A 21,200-nucleotide genomic window follows, 5' to 3' on the forward strand; every position below is an offset into this window, starting at 1 on the left:
GTAAATGTCATCAGAGAATGGTAGAGTAACTGTTTTCCATGAAGAGAATGAAGTGACCAACAACTGAGGTCAGTACACAAACCTGGCTGGATGCTGGTTCACAAAGAACAGTTCGGCACAACTAGAGAAAGCAGGCACGATCTGGTCATGAACGTCGGCTGAACACGGTCGCGGCCAGCTGCTGTGGTGGAAATCACTGATGATTTTTTAAAGCCCGATGACAGCTTCATGGTTGTGTAGAGCGCTGAATGGTGCTGTATTTAGGGGTACGATGTCATGATACCTGCAAGTCACTTTCAAGTGATTCCATTTTTTAAAACTAGAGAGGCAGGATGAAATGAATACGGCAAAACGTCAACAACTGTTCAGTCTAAGCGGAGCATGATATACGGCTGTTCCTCATTAAATTCTTCCTTGAACCCTTCTCTAGGTTTAAGGTTTTTCTTCACAAGGGGACTAAACCAGTACGAAGCCCGACCTCATCTTCAGAGCTCATCTTAAACACCTTCCCTGCAGAAACACTCTCTCCCCTCCCCTGTAAACTACAGCAAGGCCCTGTTCGCCTCCCTCCTCGCATCAGGTTCTGTTTCCTCACAGCACTTAATCACACCTGGTAATTACATGACTGTCTGATTAGTACTTATTTCCCTCAGGAGACTTGGAAACCTCTGAGGGTGGGGACTGGCTGTTGTCTCTCCACCACTGAAGACGAGCAAAGCCCCCAGCACAGAGGAGACACACGGCCCGTGTGGATTCCGCCATTCTCCCATCCGTCTTTTCGTCTCTCCCAGAAGCACTCATGGTGCTTGGCCCTAGGACTAAAGATGACCAAGGCTCCTGTCCTCACGTCCCTCACAGAGCAGCAAATAGACGATTACCACACTCTGCGGGTGCTCAGTCCTGTGACGGAGAGGAATCAGGGGGCTCCAAGAGCCCCAGGAGAGGCAGCCGACCCAGCCTGAGGAGTTACTGTGTCCTTCCAGAGATAAGTCCTGAGACAGGAAGAGAGCTCCTTCTGGTCTCAAAGACAGGCGGGGTTCTCGGCCTCTCCTACCAACATCTAGTCCACGGTGAGCCCGCAGGCTTACTGAATTAAAAATGAGACGCACGTGTTAAGATATGCTTACCAAAAACACACTGCTGATCTCCTCTGGCAGGTTGTAACCTGCAAGTTACTTTAACAACAGTTCCTACCACATGTTTTACATCCGAGTACCATTTATAAAGTTTTAACTATATACCAGGTGAGGACAGGCTGAATTTACTAAAATTTGAAACTTAAAAATAAGAAGTCAACAGAGCCTCTTCTCTATCTCAGTATGGCATTAGATTTGACTTTTATCTTAATTCACCTGTAAAGAGTTCTGCCTCCTGAAGTTTCTGAGTTAGCCAGAGCTCATTCCCAGGCTACTAGCACACTGGATTTATTTCCTTATTGATTAACCTACAACACGGTGGTCTCCACCCTTTGAGGTCAAGGAGGTGAGACTGGGTGATACGTTCCATGCAACACCCTAACACACTGCTGACAAAACCCCCCTTGCTACAGGCCACTGGGTTTCCCAGGAAAGCACCGGCTCCAGTGCCTAGTTGAGGAAAACTGGTTAAATAAACCAAGATATGGCTACACAAAGGCCATAACTTAGTGTGTAGAAATGAGATCATGGGAGAATACTTAATGATATGGGGAAATGTCTATGATGTCATAGAGATAAGAAGAAAGTCTACAAAGTGGCGTGCTTTGAAATTTTGAAATTCATTCATCCATTTAACAGGCTTCCCTTGTGGCTCAGACAGTAAAGAATCCTCCTACAACGTGGGAGACCTGAGTTCGATCCCTGGGTTGGGAAGATCCCCTGGAGAAGGGAATGGGTGCCCACTCCAGTATTCTGGCCTGGAAAATTCCACAGACTGTACAGTCCATGGGGTCCCAAGGAGTGGGCATACCTGAGTGGCTTTCACTTTCATCCATTTAACAAATTTGTATTAACCATCCAATAAAGCCAGGTACTATTCTAGGCCCTGGGGAGAAAGTGACTGAAAAGCAAACAAGCTCTGCTCCTAAGCTTCGTGATTCATATTCCGGGAGGGGTCGAGAGGCAGGCACTAAAGAGGCAACAGCAAGTGCGCAAGAGCTTACGACGGAGAAGAGTGCTGCAGAAAACAGCGCTCTGGCAGAGGACGGGCCTTCAGACAGGGTGGCCAGGGAGAACCGCTTAGAAGACGCCACCTAGGAGGGAGCATCTGAGCTAAGACGGGACGCGTCTCATTCAGCCCCCTCAACCCCACGAGGTGAGTCAGTCCTGTGCTAGGCAGAGGGTCGGCCCCAGACACGCCATGTCAATCCCGGGGACCTGTGACTGTTAGCTTAGGTGGTAGAAGGGACGGCAGGCAGGGTTAACGTCATGGGCCCTGAGATGGGGAGATTATCCTCCATTATCTGGGTGGGCCCAAAATAACCCCAAGTGCCCTCAGAAGATCGAAGCAGAGGAGGATGTGAAGACGGAAGCAGGGGAGGCGACGCTGAAGTGCCCCCAGAAGATCGAAGCAGAGGAGGATTGAAGACGGAAGCAGGGGAGGCGACGCTGAGGGAACAACTGCAGCGCTGCAGCCACCAGCCGAGGAAGGCCGCAGCTGACAGAGCCCGGGGCAGCAGGCACAGGCGCTCTCTCCAGCTCTCTAAGGCGACCAGCCCCGCCTACACGTTGATTTCAGCCTGGAAGATGCATTTCAGATTTCTGACCTCCTAACTGTAGGAGGATAAATCTGTATTAAGTCACCAACTCTGGTGATGATTTATTGAGGAGCAGCAAGAAACGAGCATAGGTATCGTCAGCACCCTCTCCCCACCCCCTCTTTTCCCAGACGCAGCAGCTGAGGCTCTGAGGACCTTCCCGGTTAAGTGACAGCTGGTCAGGGCCAGGGCGCAATTCCAACCAGGGCAGTCTGGCTCCGAAGTCTCTTCCTATCAACTCCCCTGGTGCACGGCCTTTGAACTACGACTTCACTTTACCACAGATGTGCCCACTCTGTGGGCACAGGATCAAGGAACAAACGTAACACTTGCCTGTTAACTCAAGGATACCATGGAGTGCGAAAGACTGAGGGCAAGAGAAGGGGCAACAGAGGGTGAGATGGTTGGATGGCATCACTGACTCAATGGACATGAGTCTGAGCAAACTCCAGGAGACACTGAAGGACAGGGAAGCCTGGCCTGCTGCAGTCCATGGGGTCGCAAAGAGTCAGACACAACTGAGCGACTGAACAACAACAGTGGAGTTTCCAGTGGCAGAGAAAACTCCACCTGAAGCGCTTCCACACGCTGCTGCTGCTGCTGCTGCTAAGTCGCTTCAGTCGTGTCCGACTCCGTGTGACCCCACAGACGGCAGCCCACCAGGCTCCCCCGTCCCTGGGATTCTCCAGGCAAGAACACCGGAGTGGGTTGCTGACAAGATGCAAAGCGACATTCTGAGTGCAACTTAGACTAGTAATTTAAAGGACAGTTTAGAGGAAACTTAAAGCTCAGAGCCCTACTCCTCTCAAATCTGAGGTTTCTCCAAGTCCCACATGACCGTTTGCTGACTACACCCCCTCAGAAGGGTCAGCTATGCTCCACGCATCGCAGCCCTAGACAAGCCAGCCAGGCCTGTGCCCATCAACCCCTGGGAAAGGCCCAAGAAGCGTCTTCCCTGCTGATCCAACAGTGCTCAGAGACTATAAAATACTTTAAAAATCTCAGTCTTCCATTGGGAATTAGATTGATGTGGGGAAAAAAAAAGCAGTTTTCTCTGGCTGTCAATATTTTTATATCAACACATTAAATTGTTCAGGGAAGCGCAGGAGCATTTGAAAGCTCCCAAGGGCCACCTCCCTACATCTTCCTTGGAAGCGGCTTCGATTCAGCTGCTTGCCTGGAACACACTTTTCTGGTTCAGGTTATTCAACAGGCTACTCAGCTGCAGACATGATTACCAGAGCCCACAGTCAGTCACAGACCAGGTTCAGAAGATGGACGGTCCCCTCTGAACAATCCCGGCCACAGCGTCTTCAGGGTCAGACTGGGCAAGTCTCCTGAGAGCCGACCGTGGACACGCCAGAGAGAAGCTGCACAGCTCTATCACAAGCGTGTGCCCGTGAGCGAAGCCTACACCGTCCCCTGGCTCAGAGGAAGGCCAGGGAGGGTAGGCAGGCAGGGCGCAGAGTCTCAGGTGAAGAGGGCTTTCCTGTTAACCCTGCATGCCTCTGCCATTTGGGGATTCTACAGGTGTTTTTTTTCCTGAACTATTTTTTATAATTTGAAAAAAAAACACAATTTTTAAGCTATATCAGATGAAATTCAAGACTGATTTTGCCAACTATAAATTTCCAAAACACACTGAACACTCCTGACAGTAGCAAAGTTATTTTTTTTAAGATTTTTATCCAGTCACAAGAGTAAAGGTCCCTGAGGTGAGACCAGAACATGAGAAGCCACTGACGTTTACTGAGCTCTCACTGGACACCAAGCACTGCTCCAGGAACACGCACACTTACACACAAATGAATGCATAGTTTTTATTTATTTTGGCTGCACCACGCAGCACACAGGATCTTAGCATATCAGGGGTTGAACCCGTGGAAGCACAGAGGCTTCTAACCACTGAACTGCTGTGATTACCGCCACTGGGGCCACTGCCACCCAGACTTCCTGCCCCTGAACCTTCACAAGCGCAGGCAAGACGGGCATTACCTTTGCAGAGAAGGAGACCAAGGGTTAGGAGAGGCAAAGTCAAGTCAGCGGCCTGAAGCCACGCAACTGACTGCGAGTGACCGAACCAGGACACAGACAAGGGGCTCCCTGCTCAAAGCAGAGTCCCTCCCAGGCCTGACCCCTCTGACCTCAGCAGGGTCTGTGCCCCCAGGAAAGACTGGCCCGTTTGTTTCCCGGTCTCGAGCGCCCACCTTCCCCTGGGAGCCCCAGCGGAAAGACTGGAATTGTGCCCCGAATTCTGCCCTCTGGGACTGATGGGGAGAGGCATCCCTTCCACACCTGGAAAAAGAAGCAAACCTCCTTTGAGAAGCACCATGCACCGGGATCCAGTTTATACTAAGGTATCTGAGGCAAGAGAGTTAACTGCTCCGATGAATTAACTGGCACCATGACAAGAGTAGGAGACAATCCATGCACCAAATAAAAACTGTCCAAATTAAATGACCCACTGCCATTTCCCTCTCTCCTCGCTTCCCCCTTTCTTTCTCTTCCCCAAATGCCTCAAAGAAAAACCTGATACATAACGTGCTGCCTCTCTAAAATCCAAGATTAATAAGAATTAGACATTTTATACTCATAGCTCAGTCAGTAAAGAATCTGCCTTCAATGCAGCAGCCCCGGGTTCGATTCCTGGGTCAGGAAGATCCCCTAGAGAAGGAAATGGCAACCTACTCCAGTATTCTTGCCTGGAGGACCCCATGGACAGAGGAGCCTGGCAGGACACAGTTCGTGGGGTCGCAAGAGTAGGACATGACTTAGCGACTAAACCACCACCACAGACATTTTATGAGATAATCTCCTGCTAAGACTGAGACAGTCAATTCTTGGGTAGGTTGATAAGAAGTCCCCAAGGAGAAGAAAGGGGTCAGGAACCCTTGAGAAGGAGAAAGGGGTCCAGGTCTCTCAAGGAGGAGAAAAGGACAAACTTTTTCTACATTGCTTTGTCTTGGTCAATATAACAATGTATCTTCTTGAGAACATGTTTCTCCTTAACAAGAACCTTATGACTAATCTTGTTATCTTAAAATGTATATTGTGGAAATGGGTCTGGTTCGGTTCAGTTCAGTCGCTTAGTAATGTCTGACTCTTTGTGACCCCATGGACTGCAGCAGGCTAGGCTTCCCTGTCCATCACCAACTCCCGGAGCTTGCTCAAACTCATGTCCATCAAGTCGGTGATACCATCCAACCATCTCATCCTCTGTCGTCCCATTCTCTTCTTGACTTCAATCGTTCCCAGCATCAGGGTCTTTTCCAGTGAGTCAGTTCTTTGCATCACGTGGCCAAAATACTGGAGTTTCAGCTTTAGCATCAGTTCTTCCAATGAATATTCACAGTTGATTTCCTTTAGGATTGACTGGTTTGATCTCGTTGCCATACAAGGGACTTTCCAGCATCTTTTTCAACACCACAGTTCAAAAGCATCAATTTTTCAGCACTCAGCTTTCTTTATGGTCCAACTCTCACATCCATACACGACTACTGGAAAAACCATAGCTTTGGACGGACCTTTGTTGGCAAAGTAATGATTCTGCTTCTTAATATGCTGTCTAGGTTAGTCATAGCTTTTCTTCTAAGGAGCAAGCGTCTTTTAATTTCATGGCTGTAGTCACCATCTACAGTGATTTTGGAGTCCAAGAAAATAAAGTCTGTCACTGTTTTCATTGTTTACCCATCTATTTGCCATGAAGTGATGGCAATGGATGCCATGATCTTAGTTTTTTGAATATTGAGTTTTAAGCCAGCTTTTTCACTCTCCTCTTTCACTTTCATCAAGAGGCTCTTTAGTTCCTCTTCACTTTCTCCATAAGGGTGGTATCTGCATATCTGGGGATATTGATATTTCTCTCAGCAATCTTGATTCCAGCTTGTGCTTCCTCCAGCCCAGCATTTCTCTTGATGTGTACTCTGCATATAAGTTACATAAGCAGGGTGTCAAGATACAGCCTTGACATACTCCTTTCCCGATTTGGAACCAGTCTGTTGTTCCATGTACAATTCTAACTGTTGCTTCTTGACCTGCATACAGATTTCTCAGAAGGTAGGTTAAGCGGCCTGGTATTCCCATCTCTTTAAGAATTTTCCACAGTTTGCTGTGAATCACACAGTCAAAGGCTTCATTCAGCATAGTCAATAAAGCAGATGTAGATGTTTTTCTGGAACTCTCTTGCTTTTTTGATGATCCAACGGATGTTGGCAATTTGATCTCTGGTTCCTCTGCCTTTTCTAAATCCAGCTTGAACATCTGGAAGTTCACAGTTCACGTATTGCTAAAGCCTAGCCTGGAGAATTTTGAGCATTACTTTACTAGCGTGTGAGATAAGTGCAATTCTGCAGTAGTCGGCATTGCCTTTCTTTGGGATTGGAATGAAAACTGACCTTTTCCAGTCCTGTGGTCACTGCTGAGTTTTCCAAATTTGCCAGCATATTGAGTGCAGCACTTTCACAGCATCCTCTTTTAGGGCTTGAAATACCTCGGCTGGAATTCTATCACCTCCACTAGCTTTGTTGGTAGTGATGCTTCCTAAGGCCCACTTGACTTTGGACTCCAGAATGTCTGGTTCCTAGGTGAGTGATCACACCAACATGGTTACCTGGGTCATTAAGATCTTTTCTGTATAGTTCTTCTGTGTATTCTTGCCACTCCTCTTAATATCTTCTGCTTCTGTTAGGTCCATACTGTTTCTGACCTTGACTGTGCCCGTCTTTGCATGAAATGTTCCTTTGGTATCTCTAATTTTCTTGAAGAGATCTCTAATCTTTCCCATTCTATTGTTTTCCTCTATCTCTTTGCATTGATCACTTAGGAAGGCTCTCTTATCTCTCCTTGCTATTTTTTTGAACTCTGCATTCAGATCGGTATCTTGCCTTTTCTTTATTGCCTTTAGCTTCTTTTGTTTTCCCAGCTGTTTGCAAGTCTTCCTCAGACCACCATTTTGCCTTTTTGCATTTCTTTTTCTTGGGGATGGTCTTGATCACTGCCTCTTATACAATGTCATGAACCTCCGTCTATAGTTCTTCAGGCACTCTGTCTATCAGATGTAATCCCTTGAATCTATTTGTGACTTCCACTGTAAAATCATAAGGGATTTGATTTAGGACATACCTGAATGGTCTAGTGGTTTTCCCTACTTTCTTTAAGTCTGAATTTGACAATAAGGAGTTCATGATCTGAGCCACAGTCAGCTCCCAGTCTTTCTTTAAATATTTGGAAGACCTCATCAATGAAACCCCCTCTAGGCTTGGAGATTTCTTTTTTGGAAGGTTTTGAACTACAATTTCCATTTCATTAATAATTACAGCACAATTTGGGTTATCTATTGCATCCTGAATGAGCTCTGGTGATGTGTGACTTTCAAGGAAGTGGATCATTTCATCTAAGTTATCAAACTTACGTTTGGAGAGTTATTTATAACATTCTCTTATCCTTTTAATTTCTGCAGCATCTGCAGTATCTCGTCTTTTAACTTCTCTTACTGATAATTTGGTTCTCCTTTCTTATGTCAGTTTTGTTCACGTTTGATTTTGTTGATCATTTCAGAGAACCAGCTTGTGGTTTCTCTATTAATTTTTGTTTTCAATTTCAGTGTCTTCTGTTCTCATGTGTGTTATTTTCTTCGTTTTGCTTGTTTTGGGTTTATTTGCTCCTTTTACAGTTTCTTAAGGTAGAAAATTAGAGAACTTTTCTCTTTTCTAATCAGACTGGCTTAATGCTATAAATTCCCTTCTTGGGGAATTCCCCAGAAGTCCAGTGGTTAAGACACTGTGCTTTCACTGCCGAGGGCCCAAGTTTGATCCCTGGTTGGGGAACTAAGATCCCATAAGCCACACAGTGAGGCCAAAAACATAAAAATGTCCTTCTAAGCACTGCATCCCACAAATTTTGATAGACTGTATTTTTGTTCAGTTCAAAATATTCTCTCCTTTTCCTTGTGACTCTCTTATTGTCCCAAAACTTATCTAGAAGCATATGCTCAGTCGTGATCAACTATTATTTTGTGACTCCGTGGACTGTAGCCCACCAAGCTCTTCTGTCCACGGGAGTCTCCACGCAACAATAATGGATTAGATTAGCATTTCCTTCTCCGGGGGTTTAGAAGCATGTTACGTGTTTAATTTCCAAGTGTGGAGAGATGTTCTTCTTATCTTTCTGACCCTGTAACTCCACTGAGGTACGGGAAGATATTTTGTATAAACTGAATCCTTTCAGGTTACGGTCTATCTCGGTGACCATCCACGTGAGCTTGCAAAGGTGTGTCGTGCTCTGCTGGGGTGTGGAGTCTCCTCCAACAGCAGCCCAGCAGCCTGGCTCGGTGACGGGAGGCCCTCCTGTGGGGCTGGCTCCCTCTGTCAGTAGTCCCATCAGTTACTCAGAGGGGCACTGGCGTTTCGGTTGTAACTGTGGATGCGCCGACCTGTTTCAGATCTGCCAGGTTCTGTGCTGTGCATTTTGCAGCTCTGCTGTTAGAATGCACTCAACGTGATTATGTCTTCATTGGTAACATCCCACCTTCTCCCTGGTGACTTTCTTTGCTCTGAAGTCTACTTTTCCTGATGTTACTCCATCTGCATTTTAAATAGTGTCTTCACGGCAGTGTTCTTTTTGCACCCTTTAACTGTAACTACATGTTTCATATTTGGAGTGAATGTCTTTTAGACGGTATATAGCTGGGTCATTGTTTCTGAACCCACTCTGACAATGTCACACACGATTGGTATGCTCAGATCGTTTATATTAAGGTAAATTATTGACACGTTTCAATTTGGGCCATCCATCTTATGTTTTCTATTTTTCCTTCCTACATTTCCTCTTGCCTGTCTTGATTTCACTTCCTGGAACTTTTTTTTTTAGAACTCCATTTTAAAATATTTCATTTTTCGCTCTCTTTCTGAAGTTTAGTGGTTGATCTGAAATTTACAATATATATCTCTCACAATCTTATTAGAATCAATATTTTAGCGCTTCAAGTGGAATGTAGAAACGTTACCATCATACCCTCTCCCCCTTCATGGTCTAGCTGTAATACATACTGCATCGACATATGCTGCACATCCCACAGAAAAATATACGTTTTGCTTTCAACAAAACATATTTCAAAGACCTCATTGAGAGAACAATGCTCTGTTGTGCTCATCAGGACTTTTACCATTTCTGTTCCTCTTCCTTCCTCATGTTTCAGGTCTCTTCTAGTATAATGTCCCTATTGTCTGGAAAACTTCCTTCAGTAATTTTTTTTAGATCTGCTGGCAACAAATTCCCTCAGTTTTCCTTTATCCAAAAAGATCTGTATTTTACTTCCACTGCTGAAGGGTATTTTTGCTGGATATAGAATTTGGGGTTGATAGTTCTTTTCTTGAGTTAAGTAAGGCTTGCATTATTCAATAGAGCCCTAAGTCATGTCGAGTAGGTCCAGACGGACAGGTCACAGTGGAAAGTTCTGACAAAACACGGTCCAGTGGAGCAGGGAATGGCAAACCACTCCAGTATTCTTGCCATGAGAACCCCATGAACAGTATGAAAAGGCAAAAAGATATGACACTGGAAAATAAGCAACCCCCTAGGTCAGAAGGTGTCCAATATGCTACTGGGGAAGAACAGAGGGCGATTACTGATAGCTCCTGAAAGAATGAGGTAGCTGGGCCAGTATGGAATCAACGCTCAGTCGTGGATGTGTCTGGTGGTCAAAGTAAAATCCGATGCTGTAAAGAACAATTCTGCATAGGAACCTGGAATGATAGGTTCATGAATCAAGGTAAATTGGATGTCAAGCAGGAGATGGCAAGAATGAACACTGACATGATAATTTAGGAATCAGTGAACTAAAATGGGCAGGAATGGGTGAATTTAACTCAGATGACCATTATATCTACTACTGTGGGCAAGAATCCCTTAGAAGAAATGAAGTAGCATCATAGTCAACAAAAGAGTCCGAAACGCAGAACTTGGGTGCTATCTTAAAAATGACAGAATGATCTCAATATGTTTCCAAGGAAAACCATTCAACGTCACAGTAATCCAAGTCTATGCCCTATCCACGAATGCCAAAGAAGCTGAAGTTGACCAGTTCTATGAAGACCTACAAGACCTACAACACCAAAAAAAGATGTCCTTTTCGTTAGAGGGGACTAGAATGCAAGAAATACCTGAAGTAACAAGCAAGTTTGGCCTTGGAGTATAAAATGAAGCAGGGCAAAGGCTAACAGAGTCTTGTCAAGAGAACACACTGGTCATAGCAAACATGCTTTGCCAACAACACAAGAGAAGACTCTACACATGGACATCACCAGATGGTCAATACCAAAATCAGATTATTATATTCTTTGCAGTCGAAGATGGAGGAGATCTATATAAGTCAGCAAAAACAAGACACGGAGCTGACTGTGGCTCAGATCATTAGCTCCTTGTTGCAAAATCCAGGCTTAAATTTAAGAAAGTAGGGAAACCACTAGGCCATCCAGATATGATCTAAATCAAATCCCTTATGATTATACAGTGGAAGTGAGAAATACATTCAAGGGGTTAGATCTGGTAGACAGAGTGCCCGAAGAACTATGGACAGAGGTTCATAACACTGTAGAGAAGGCAGTGACCAAAACCATCGCAAAGAAAAAGAAATGCAAGAAGGCAAAGTGGTTGTCTGAGGAGGCCTTACAAAGAGCTAAGGAAAGAAGAAAAGTAAAAAGCAAGGGAGAAAGGGAAAGATACACCTAACTGAATGCAAAGTTCCAGAGAATAGCAAGGAGAGATAAGAAGGCCTTCTTAAATGAACAATGCAAAGAAGTAGAGGAAAACAATAGAATGGGAAAGAACAGAAATCTCTTCAAGGAAATCAAAGATATCAAGGGAACATTTCAAGCTAGGACGGGCACAATAAACGACAGAAACGGTAAGGACCTAACAGAGGTAGAAGAGATTAATATGAGGAGGTGGCAAGAATACACAGAACTGTACAAAAACGGTCTTAATCACCAGGATAACAATGATGGTGTGGTCACTCACCTAGAGTCAGACATCCTAGTGTGAAGTCACATGGGCCTTAGGAAGCATCACTACGAACAAAGCTAGTGGAGGTGATGGAATTCCAGTCGAGCTATTTCAAGTCCTGAAAGATGATGCTGTCAAAGTGCTGCACTCAATATGCCAGCAAATTTGGAAAACTCAGCAGTGGCCACAGGACTGGAAAAGGTCCATTTTCATTCCAATCCCAAAGAAAGGCAATGCCAAAGAATGTTCAAACTACCGCACAATTGCACTCATCTCACACAGTGACAAAGTAATGTGCAAAATTCTCCGAGCTAGGCTTCAACAGTACATGAACCAAGAACTTCCAGATGTTCAAGCTGGATTTAGAAAGGGCAGAAGAACAGAGTCAAATTGCCAACATCCACTGGATCACAGAGAAAGGAGGGGAATTCCAGAAAAACATCTACTTCTGCTTCACTGACTACTTTAAAGCCTTTGACTGTGTGGATCACAACAAACTGGAAAATTTTTAAAGAGATGGGAACACCAGACCACCTTACCTACCTCCTGAGAAACCTGTATGTGGTTCAAGAAGCAACAGTTAGAACCAGACATGGAACAACAGACTGGTTCAAAATTGGGAAAGGAGTACAACAAGGCTATATATTGTCACCCTGCTTATTTAACTTGTATGCAGAGTACATCATGAGAAATGCCAGAACTGATGATGCACAAGCTGGAATTTAGATTGCTAGGAGAAATATCAACAACCTCAGATACGCAGATGATACCACTTTAATGGCAGAAAGAGAAGAGTATCTACAGAGCCTGCTGATGAGGGTGAAAGAGGAGAGTGAAAAAGCTGGTTTAAAACTCAACTTTCAAAAAACTAAGATCATGGCATCTGGTCCCATCACTTCATGGCAAATAGAAAGGGAAAATGTGGAGGTAGTGACAAATTTTATTTTCTTGGGCTCCAGAATTACTGTGGATGGTTACTACAGCCATGAAATTAAAAAACACACTTGCTCATTGGAAAGAAAGTTATGACGAACCTAGACATTAAAAAGAGTTAAAGTATTAAAAAGCAAAGACATCACTTTGCCAACAAAGATCCGTACAGTTAAAGCCATGGTTTTTCTAGTAGTCATGCATGGATGTGAGAGTTGGACCATAAAGAAAGCTGAGTGCCGAAGAATTGATGCTTTTGGACTGCGGTGCTGGAGAAGAGTCTTGAGAGTCCATTGGACTGCAAGGAGATCCAACCAGTCTATCCTAAAGGAAATCAGTCTTGAATATTCATTGGAAGGACTGATGCTAAAGCTGAAGCTCCAATACTTTGACCACCTGATGCAAAGAGCCAACTCCTTGGAAAAGACCCAGATGTGGGGAAAGATGAAGAGGAGCGGGGAAAGGAGAAGAGGCAGTCAGAGGATGAGATGGTAAGGTAGCATCACTGACTCAATGGACATGAGTTTGAGCAAACTCCGGGAGATGGTGAAGGACAGGGGCACCTGACGTGCTGCAGGCCGTGGGGTCGCAAAGAGGCAGACGCGACTCAGGGGCTGAACAACAACGAGAAGTTCTTTCCTTTCAGCGCTTTAAAAAATGCTGTTTCACTTCCTGCTGGCCTCCTCGGTGTCTGATGGGAAAAGCAAGTCATCCAAACTGTCCCTCCCCAGTAAGTGATACACTTTCTCTGGCTGCTTCTAAGATTTTTTTCTTTGTCTACATTTTCAGCAGCATGGTTATGACATGTCTGGGCACTGACTTTGTGAGTTCATCCTGTCTGGAGCTCACTGAGCCTCCTGGTCTCCCGAATCTGTAGGTTTATATCTTTTGCAAGATTTGCGACACAATCAGCCCTTATTTACACTACCCTGTGTCAAGCTGGGGATACCAGAGGACGCAGAGAGTGGTGAGTGTGGCCCGTTCAGCGGAGCTTCCAGTCTTCCTCTCCAAACCACCTGCTACTACTTCCTTTCCAGAATCCCACGCTGCTGCTCCAGGCACTGTGTTTACGTTCGAGTGGTACGGTTCCCTTCACTGGGAGAGACACTTTAGAGTATGATTTGTTCTTCTTTTCCGTAACTGAGACCTGATCTTTTTTGTAAACTGGTTCAAACTCATTTTCCAAATGCATAAGGGATTATAAGAATGAAGAAAGGTTTCCTTTTTAAATGAAATTAAATTGTTTTAGAATATACTTGTAGGCCAGCCACCAGTTACCTGCAGTGAGCACTCAAGGCTTTTCCTTTCTGCAGTTTATGATCATTCATGATTTCCTGAGAACCCAGAGGTGAGAATGAATGTCACTTTTAAGTTGTCCTGGTTTTGCCTTCTTCTGGGATTCTCTCTTTAACATCTAAGAGCTGACTTGAAATTCCAGAAGGCCACTGAAGACATCCCAGGTTATACGAACCCAAACACATGTACTCGTGCTCCCCTGACAGAGTTCTGTCCGGGACGGTGAAGCCTGCAAACTTGCCCCTGCTGCTGCTATCCTTGCCACCAGCAGCGGCTGCCTCAGAGCCCGCCCAGGACTGAAACGTGCTGCTCAACCTCACTTCCTGACAACACTGCCGGTCCCTCACATCTGTGCACACAGCGTGAGGCCTCACAGAGTCACAGACTCTGTTCTGAAGCATCATCCCAGGTGTTCACAGTCCGGAGTCCCTCTGACATGTACTCAAATTACAAAGACTCGCTATCACTTTTCAAATGGTCTTTTCTTTAAAAAAAAAAAAAGAAAAGCACATGGAAAAATATTCAAAGGAAAAACACCAAAATGCAAACAGTGATCATTTGGGGGGCAGTAAGATTCCAAGTGTTATTTTATTTCCTAATATTCTTATACATCGTCTACACATTACTATAACCAAGTCCAAGTGTTAGTCGCTAAAGTGAAAGTGAAGTCGCTTAGACATGTCCAACTCTTTGGGACCCCATGGACTGTAGCCTACCAGGTTCCTCTGTCCATGGGATTTTCCAGGCAAGAATACTGTGGTGGGTTGCCATTTCCTTCTCCAGGAGATCTTCCCGACCCAGGGATTGAACTTGGGTCTCCCACATTATAGGCAGATGCTTTACCGTCTGAGTCACCAGGTAAGTCACAAGTCATGTCCAACTCTTTCTGACCCCATGGACTGTAGCCCACCAGGCTCCTCTATCCATGGAATTTTCTAGGCAAGAATATTGGAGAGGGGTGCCATTCCCTTCTTCAGAGGATCTTCCCAATTCAGAGACTGACCTGGGTCTCCCACATTGCAGGCAGATTCTTTACCATCTGAGCCACCAAGGAAGCCCATAACCAAGTGAGTGTGACTAACTTATCTAAAGGAATCCACTCCCCATTTCCCAAAAATATAAGCAACTGGGAGACCACTCAGCCACAACCACCTCTGCCGCCTACGCCAGGAACACCTCTTTAGTAAGACTTTGTCCATGAGACTTCATTGGAGCAGAGGTTCAGAATTTTCCAGCAAGTCACTACTTCTCAAACCTGACTGCACATCGGATTTGCCTCACCCACAGTGCACAGACACAAACAAAACACCTGTCAGGCTGGGAGGCGGTGTCAGGAAAAGAAGCCCAGCAGGTCTAAAGCTGACCAGAAAGGCTGTCATCCACTGAAACGGGGGAAGCTGCAAAGGGAACAGGTCTGACAGATCAGAAAAAAAGAAAATCAGAGTTTAGCTTTGGTGCTTGTTCATCAGGGAAGGCCTACCAGACATCCAGAGGGAGGCCCATGTGTGAGGCAGAGCTGGGATCCAAACCCAGCAAGTCTGACTCCAAAGTCCATGTTTTTAAATCACCACAGGATGCCACTTCTACAAAATATTTCCAAAGAGAAAGGGGAAAGGAATGAAAAGTCTACTAAATACCTTAGTCACGCTTTACCCTACCTAGAGCCACTGCCACCATCTGGGGTCACCAGTCTGGACTCAGGCCCCAGGGACGGGCCCTCTGAAGCAGGAGGGGAGGCAGGGAGAACCGACGCCTTGGACAGCAGCCAGCTTCAGCCTGCACCCAGGAGCTTCCTCCCAGCTTGGGGGAGGGCCCAGGGTGAGGGATGGGTGGCCCAGATAGAAAGCTGGAGCAAACAGAACGGAGGCAGGGCTGTATGAGGCATGCAGGTACCGTTGCATCCTGTATTATTGATGCTCAGAGCCAGATGGTCCTCTTCTCTGCAGTATCATGTTACTACAGAATTAGCTGACCTAGTCACTTCAGTTCACAGAAACCCTCTAAGAACATAATCCACGTTTGCCTTTAAAAAAGGGGGGTACGACAAAGATAACAGAAATTCAAGCATGATGCAAGTGGCATTAAGAGCCATGGGAAAATCTATGCAGCATAATGTATATAAAAAGTATAACTTTTTAGAAGAGCGTAGATTTCTTTAAAAATTCTGTAACAGCTTAGCTACTGAGTTTCCTAAGAAACCGCAGAGCTAAGCTCTGCATGTGAATACACATTTTAATTGTGTGTTATTTTAACAACCTACACAATAAGTGATCCAAATTCAAAATGTAACAGTCTCTAAAAATGAATTTCAACACTGATTTATTTTCCAAGTCTCCTGGGTCCCAACAACTGCTGTAAGGAGCATTAGACACCGTTCGAAACACCATGAATTTGCCGAAACATAAACAATGAAATCTGTACAAAGCCGGTCTGCGGTCTGAGCCAGAGCCCTACACAGTGCACACCCGGACCTAACACGTCTGCACTTGGAGGGGCCCCAAGACTTAGCAGTCCCCACGACTTCCACGGGCACTGGGCCAGACCCCCTTCTCTCACCCGGACAAGTCCAAGAGCCGCACACTTGCCAGGGGGCCTCATCATTCCCTGCAAGCGTAAAGCCCTTGGTGGGGGGCTCCCCACAGCCTCCAGGTTAGGGGCGGGCTCCAAGCCCATCACGTCCCACCAAGAGGACCACCCGCCCTGTTCCCCGGGCTCCCACTGCATGAAGCCCGGAGCTCGGGCCGCCTGGCACCTGCCCCCCTCCACTTCCTGCAGAGGAAGAGCCACGGCGAAGGCCCTGGCACCCACAGGCCTGGGGCTGAACTCCAGTTCCTCTGCTTTCCAGCTGCACACTCATCGGTCTGCTCTCAGGGCTCTTTTGGTAAAATGAAGATGGTAACTAATTTCTTCATGAGGTTGCGGCGAGTTTTAAATGAACCAGAAACCCAAATGATGACTCATTTAACCCCAGTGTGTGTTCCCCATGGCGGCCCTGCCTCCCTCTCGGTGACCCTGCCCGGGAATCATTTGTGCACCAGAGGGGTGCTCTGGAGCCTGGGGGCAGCGCCATTTCTCTAACTCCAGGGCCACGCACGAGGCTGGCTCTTAGAGAAGCGTCTACTGAACAAGTGTCAGTGGATAAAAAACCGAGGTTTGGGCGAGGTCGGGGGGCCAGCTGCTGGCGGTGTCACGGCACTGGGCAAACGCCCCACTGTCAGGACGGCTGGGGCTTGGGGCCAACCAGAAGACGCAGGTGGTCACAGTCGGGGTGGCTGAGGCCACAAACACCCCCCGGCCTTGCTGAGTCTGTGCTGGAGCCCTCTCCCTGGAAGGATGAGCGCCTGCCTCCAGGGCTGGCACCCTCCCCGCCGCGGGGGGCAAAGGAGCCCACGGTGGTGAGACACCACAGGCGTGTTCTGACCCGGAACCCCACCCTCTCCCCCAGGACAGGTGGGCAGCCTCCGCCAGCGAGGGGAAGGGGGTCACACAGCAGCCTGGGTAACGAAGGCCCCAGCTGCCCTGCTCCCAGGCAGAACAGGAATGGGTAAGTCCCAAGAAGGGAGAATTCTTTAATACCAGACACAATAAAAAGTTTGATCACATTTGTAACTCTTATTGGAAAAAAACTGATTAAATTTAATCAAGTTCTAAACAGCCTGGGTGTTCACTGGAAGGACTGATGCTGAAGCCGAAATTTCAATACTTTGGCTACCTCATGCGAAGAGTTTACTCATTGGAAAAGACCCTGTTGCTGGGAGGGATTACGGGCAGGAGGAGAAGGGGACGACAGAGGATGAGATGGCTGGATGGCATCACTGACTCGATGGACATGGGTTTGGGTGGACTCTGGGAGTTGGTGATAGACAGGGAGGCCTGGCGTGCTGCGGTTCATGGGGTCGCAGAGAGTCGGACATGACTGAGCAACTGAACTGAAGTGAACTGAATAAGCTAAAGCCCTTGGGATCAGGAAGGGAGAATTCTTTAATATCAAACACAATTAATAAAAATTTGATCACACTTGCAACTCTTATTGGGGAAAAAACTGATTAAATTTAATCAAGTTCTAAAGCCCAGCCGTCTCAACTTTCCCATGTGCGCATGCATACAAGCTGTAAGAAAAAAGTTGAAGTCACCCACGTTCTGAAGACAGACTTAAATAGCAGGTACTTCGCATGCAAGTTATAACAAAGCTTTCCAATTGCAAAGCCTCAATGATGGTCATTTATGCAAGGCTCATAAATGGATGCTGTACCCCATATTTCTGTGTCTTTGTATCTTGTATACCTTTTGTAACTTCTTTGCATCTTTCTGAGCATTCTCTCCAAGTGGTACTTTTCCAAATAACTTCCATCCCAAGTCATTTTGTTTGTCAAGTCTTGCATTCTGTTTTCTAGCAAGCAAATTCCTGTAAGAAGAAAATGAAAGAGTTAGGGAATTGTTGGACACTTACAGAAACACCAGGACCGCTGAATCACTCTAGTGAAAACAAGCAGACTTTCCTTAGAGATCAATGTGCTGAATCACAGACTTTAATTCTGCAGACTTGATTCTCATGTAGACACGGAATTATGAAGCAGGTGAAAAGCTCTTGAACCACAACAAGTAAGCTTTTTGTAATTCAATGAAAATATATACAAGTTGTATCACTGAGAGTAAGGATAGGCATTACAGCATAACAAAGTATATCCAGAAAAAGTGAGCTTTGAAGTCAGACCAAACTGAACTGAAACCCCGGCTCAGTCACTCACTAGCTGTGTGACTCTGATCTGTACATTAACCTCTCTGAGACTCAGTTTCCTTATGTTTAACAAGGGTCACTATATGAATTAAAGGTACAGGTACATGATCAGTGCTCAAAGGATAACAGCTGCTTTTGTACTGAACCTCTAACTTAGTTTAAATTATCTATAAGGTAAATCTACATTATCTATTTATAAAGTCTCCATGTATCATAAAAAGAAAACCACTCACGAGACAGTCACATGATCTTCTCTCATAACAACATGTAAACAAACCCAAATAACACAAATAAATTCTAAATGGTGCTACAAATAAACTGTTCTGGAACACACTGCATTGGCTCATTCATTGAAAATGAATGGTTTCTAGGGCTCACTGGAAAGTTTAAGATGAGCATGAAGCGTCTTGTATGCTAGAAAGAAGGTGCTCAAAGAAATACTGCGACAGGTTTAACAAAAACAGTACCTGGCTTGAAAGGGCTCTCGCTGACTAAATCTGGAACGTAACCATCAAAACACATAATGAGAACAAGGGATTATAATCCACCCAATAAAAAAAGAAATCCATGAGCCCAAATAGATATGGATACAAATAGGAAAATGAACACATGAGTGAAGGTGGAAGGAAAATTCTTAGAATGCCCCAAGTAAGTATTCTTTCCTGAGAAATCCTATGGACAGAGGAGGCTGGCGGGCTACAGTCCACGGGGTTGTAAAGAGTCACACACGACTCAGCAGCTAAACAATGACAACAGTAAGTAGAGAAGGACTGATGGGCTTATGGATTAGTCAACGGATGCTAAACCAGTAGATGAAGCTGGATGGAGAGAAGGATTTTTACACAGTTTGAAAGTATCTCCCACAAATGACTTGTTAATTACAAATAAAAATTAATTAACTTCACAGTGGAGACACCTCACTAGCCAAGCGACCACAGTGGGCACCCTCAGCATCAGGACGGACAGCGCAGGTCACCTCCTCTGATGCTGAGAACCACACACCAGGTTGCCCGTAGTTACCAAAAAACGCATCACCTGAATATCACCGTGAAGAAACACAAACACACCAAAACAGGTGGACAGCCAAGGAAACGATAAATCTGACTCTGAAAATGTTAGGGTCCCGTGTGGACAAAAAAACACTGCCTAAAAAACACTGCCTTTGGTAAACTAAGAATGTTGCCTCCCACCAAGCCATCAGCCACTGTAGCCATCCCTAACGGTCCATCCTGAGGGGGTTCAAGATGCAGAAAAATCAGCATACTGGCCCCATACAGTAATGATGTATTTCAAGGGAAGTGATTTCAATCAGCCCAGACTTCTGCATCTTCCCATACACAGAAAAGCTCTACAGTCATTAACACGAGACGGCTGTTTTTTGTGATTAGCAGTAATGTTTCGATGTTTCACTACGTGGTTTTTTGTTTTTGTTTTCTTCAGCAAAAACTCCTCTATACCCAGGTTCCTTGCTTATCTCTCTGGAACAGTCCATCAGAGCTATCAGAGAGGCTGCCTTCCCAGGCTATAGTCCTCAGTAAGGCCACCTAATAAAACAGAATTCTCAGCTTTTAGGTGGTGCATTTTCCTCAGCTGACAAAGACTGAAGAACTGTTCCAGCTTAAAAGGAGGCTAAAGAGACCTGGGGGCTTCCCAGGTGGTGCTAGTGGTAAAGAACCACCTGCCAATGCAGGAAACGTGAGAGACATGGGTGCTGTCCCTGGGTTGGGAAGAGCCCTGGAGGAGGGCATGGCAACCCATGCCGGTATTCTTGCCTCGATTATCCTATGGAAAGAGGAGCCTGGTGGGCTACAGTCTATATGGTTGCAAAGAATCTGACAGGACTTGAGGCGACTCAGCACAGCACACACACAGAGACCTGACAATTAAAGGCAGGAGGAGAAGGAGGCGACAGAGGATGAGATGGCTGGGTGGCATCACTGACTCAATGAACCTGAGTGTGAGCAAACTCCAGGAGACACTGAGGACAGGGAGGCCTGGAGTGCCGCAGTCCATGGGGTCGCAAAGAGTCAGACACGACTCAGCGGCTGAACAACAGCAGCAACAGGTGGCTCCTGTACCACATCCTGGACCATGAGCCAAAAACAGTATAAAGAAGACTGCCGGGACAGCTGATGCAACGTGAACACGGACGATAGAGCACAACAGCCCTGGGGTGATGTTACATTTCCTGGTCTTGCTAACTCTGCTATGGTTATAGAAGAGAGTGCCCTTCTGGTATACTTTCCATTGGATCATACAGAAAGCAAGAGAATTTGAGAAAAACATCTGTTTCATTGACTATGCTAAAGCCTTTGACTGTGGATCACAGCAAACTGTAGAAAATTCTTAAAGAGATGGGAATACCAGACCACCTTACCTGACTCCTGAGAAACCTGTATGCAGGTCAAGAAGCAATATTTACAATCTTACATGGAACAATGAACTGGTTCAAAATTAGGAATGAAATACAACAAGGCTGTATATTGTCACCCTGCTTATTTA

The 21,200-nt window shown here is 45.8% G+C and overlaps 1 protein-coding gene across 4 annotated transcripts in view; it reads right to left on the reverse strand.

Moving 5' to 3' along the window:
- Positions 1–21,200, reverse strand: part of TBC1D14 (TBC1 domain family member 14) — a 100,576-nt gene that overhangs the window by 46,379 nt on the left and 32,997 nt on the right. For all 4 annotated transcript variants that reach the window (XM_044945536.2, XM_025289643.3, XM_044945537.2 and 1 more), the window contains exon 3: positions 18,245–18,365. In XM_044945536.2, coding sequence (XP_044801471.1) covers positions 18,245–18,365 — 121 coding nt within the window. The remainder of the gene's footprint in view (positions 1–18,244; positions 18,366–21,200) is intronic.

Source organism: Bubalus bubalis, chromosome 7 (assembly GCF_019923935.1).
Source record: "Bubalus bubalis isolate 160015118507 breed Murrah chromosome 7, NDDB_SH_1, whole genome shotgun sequence".
Lineage (NCBI taxonomy): Eukaryota > Metazoa > Chordata > Mammalia > Artiodactyla > Bovidae > Bubalus > Bubalus bubalis.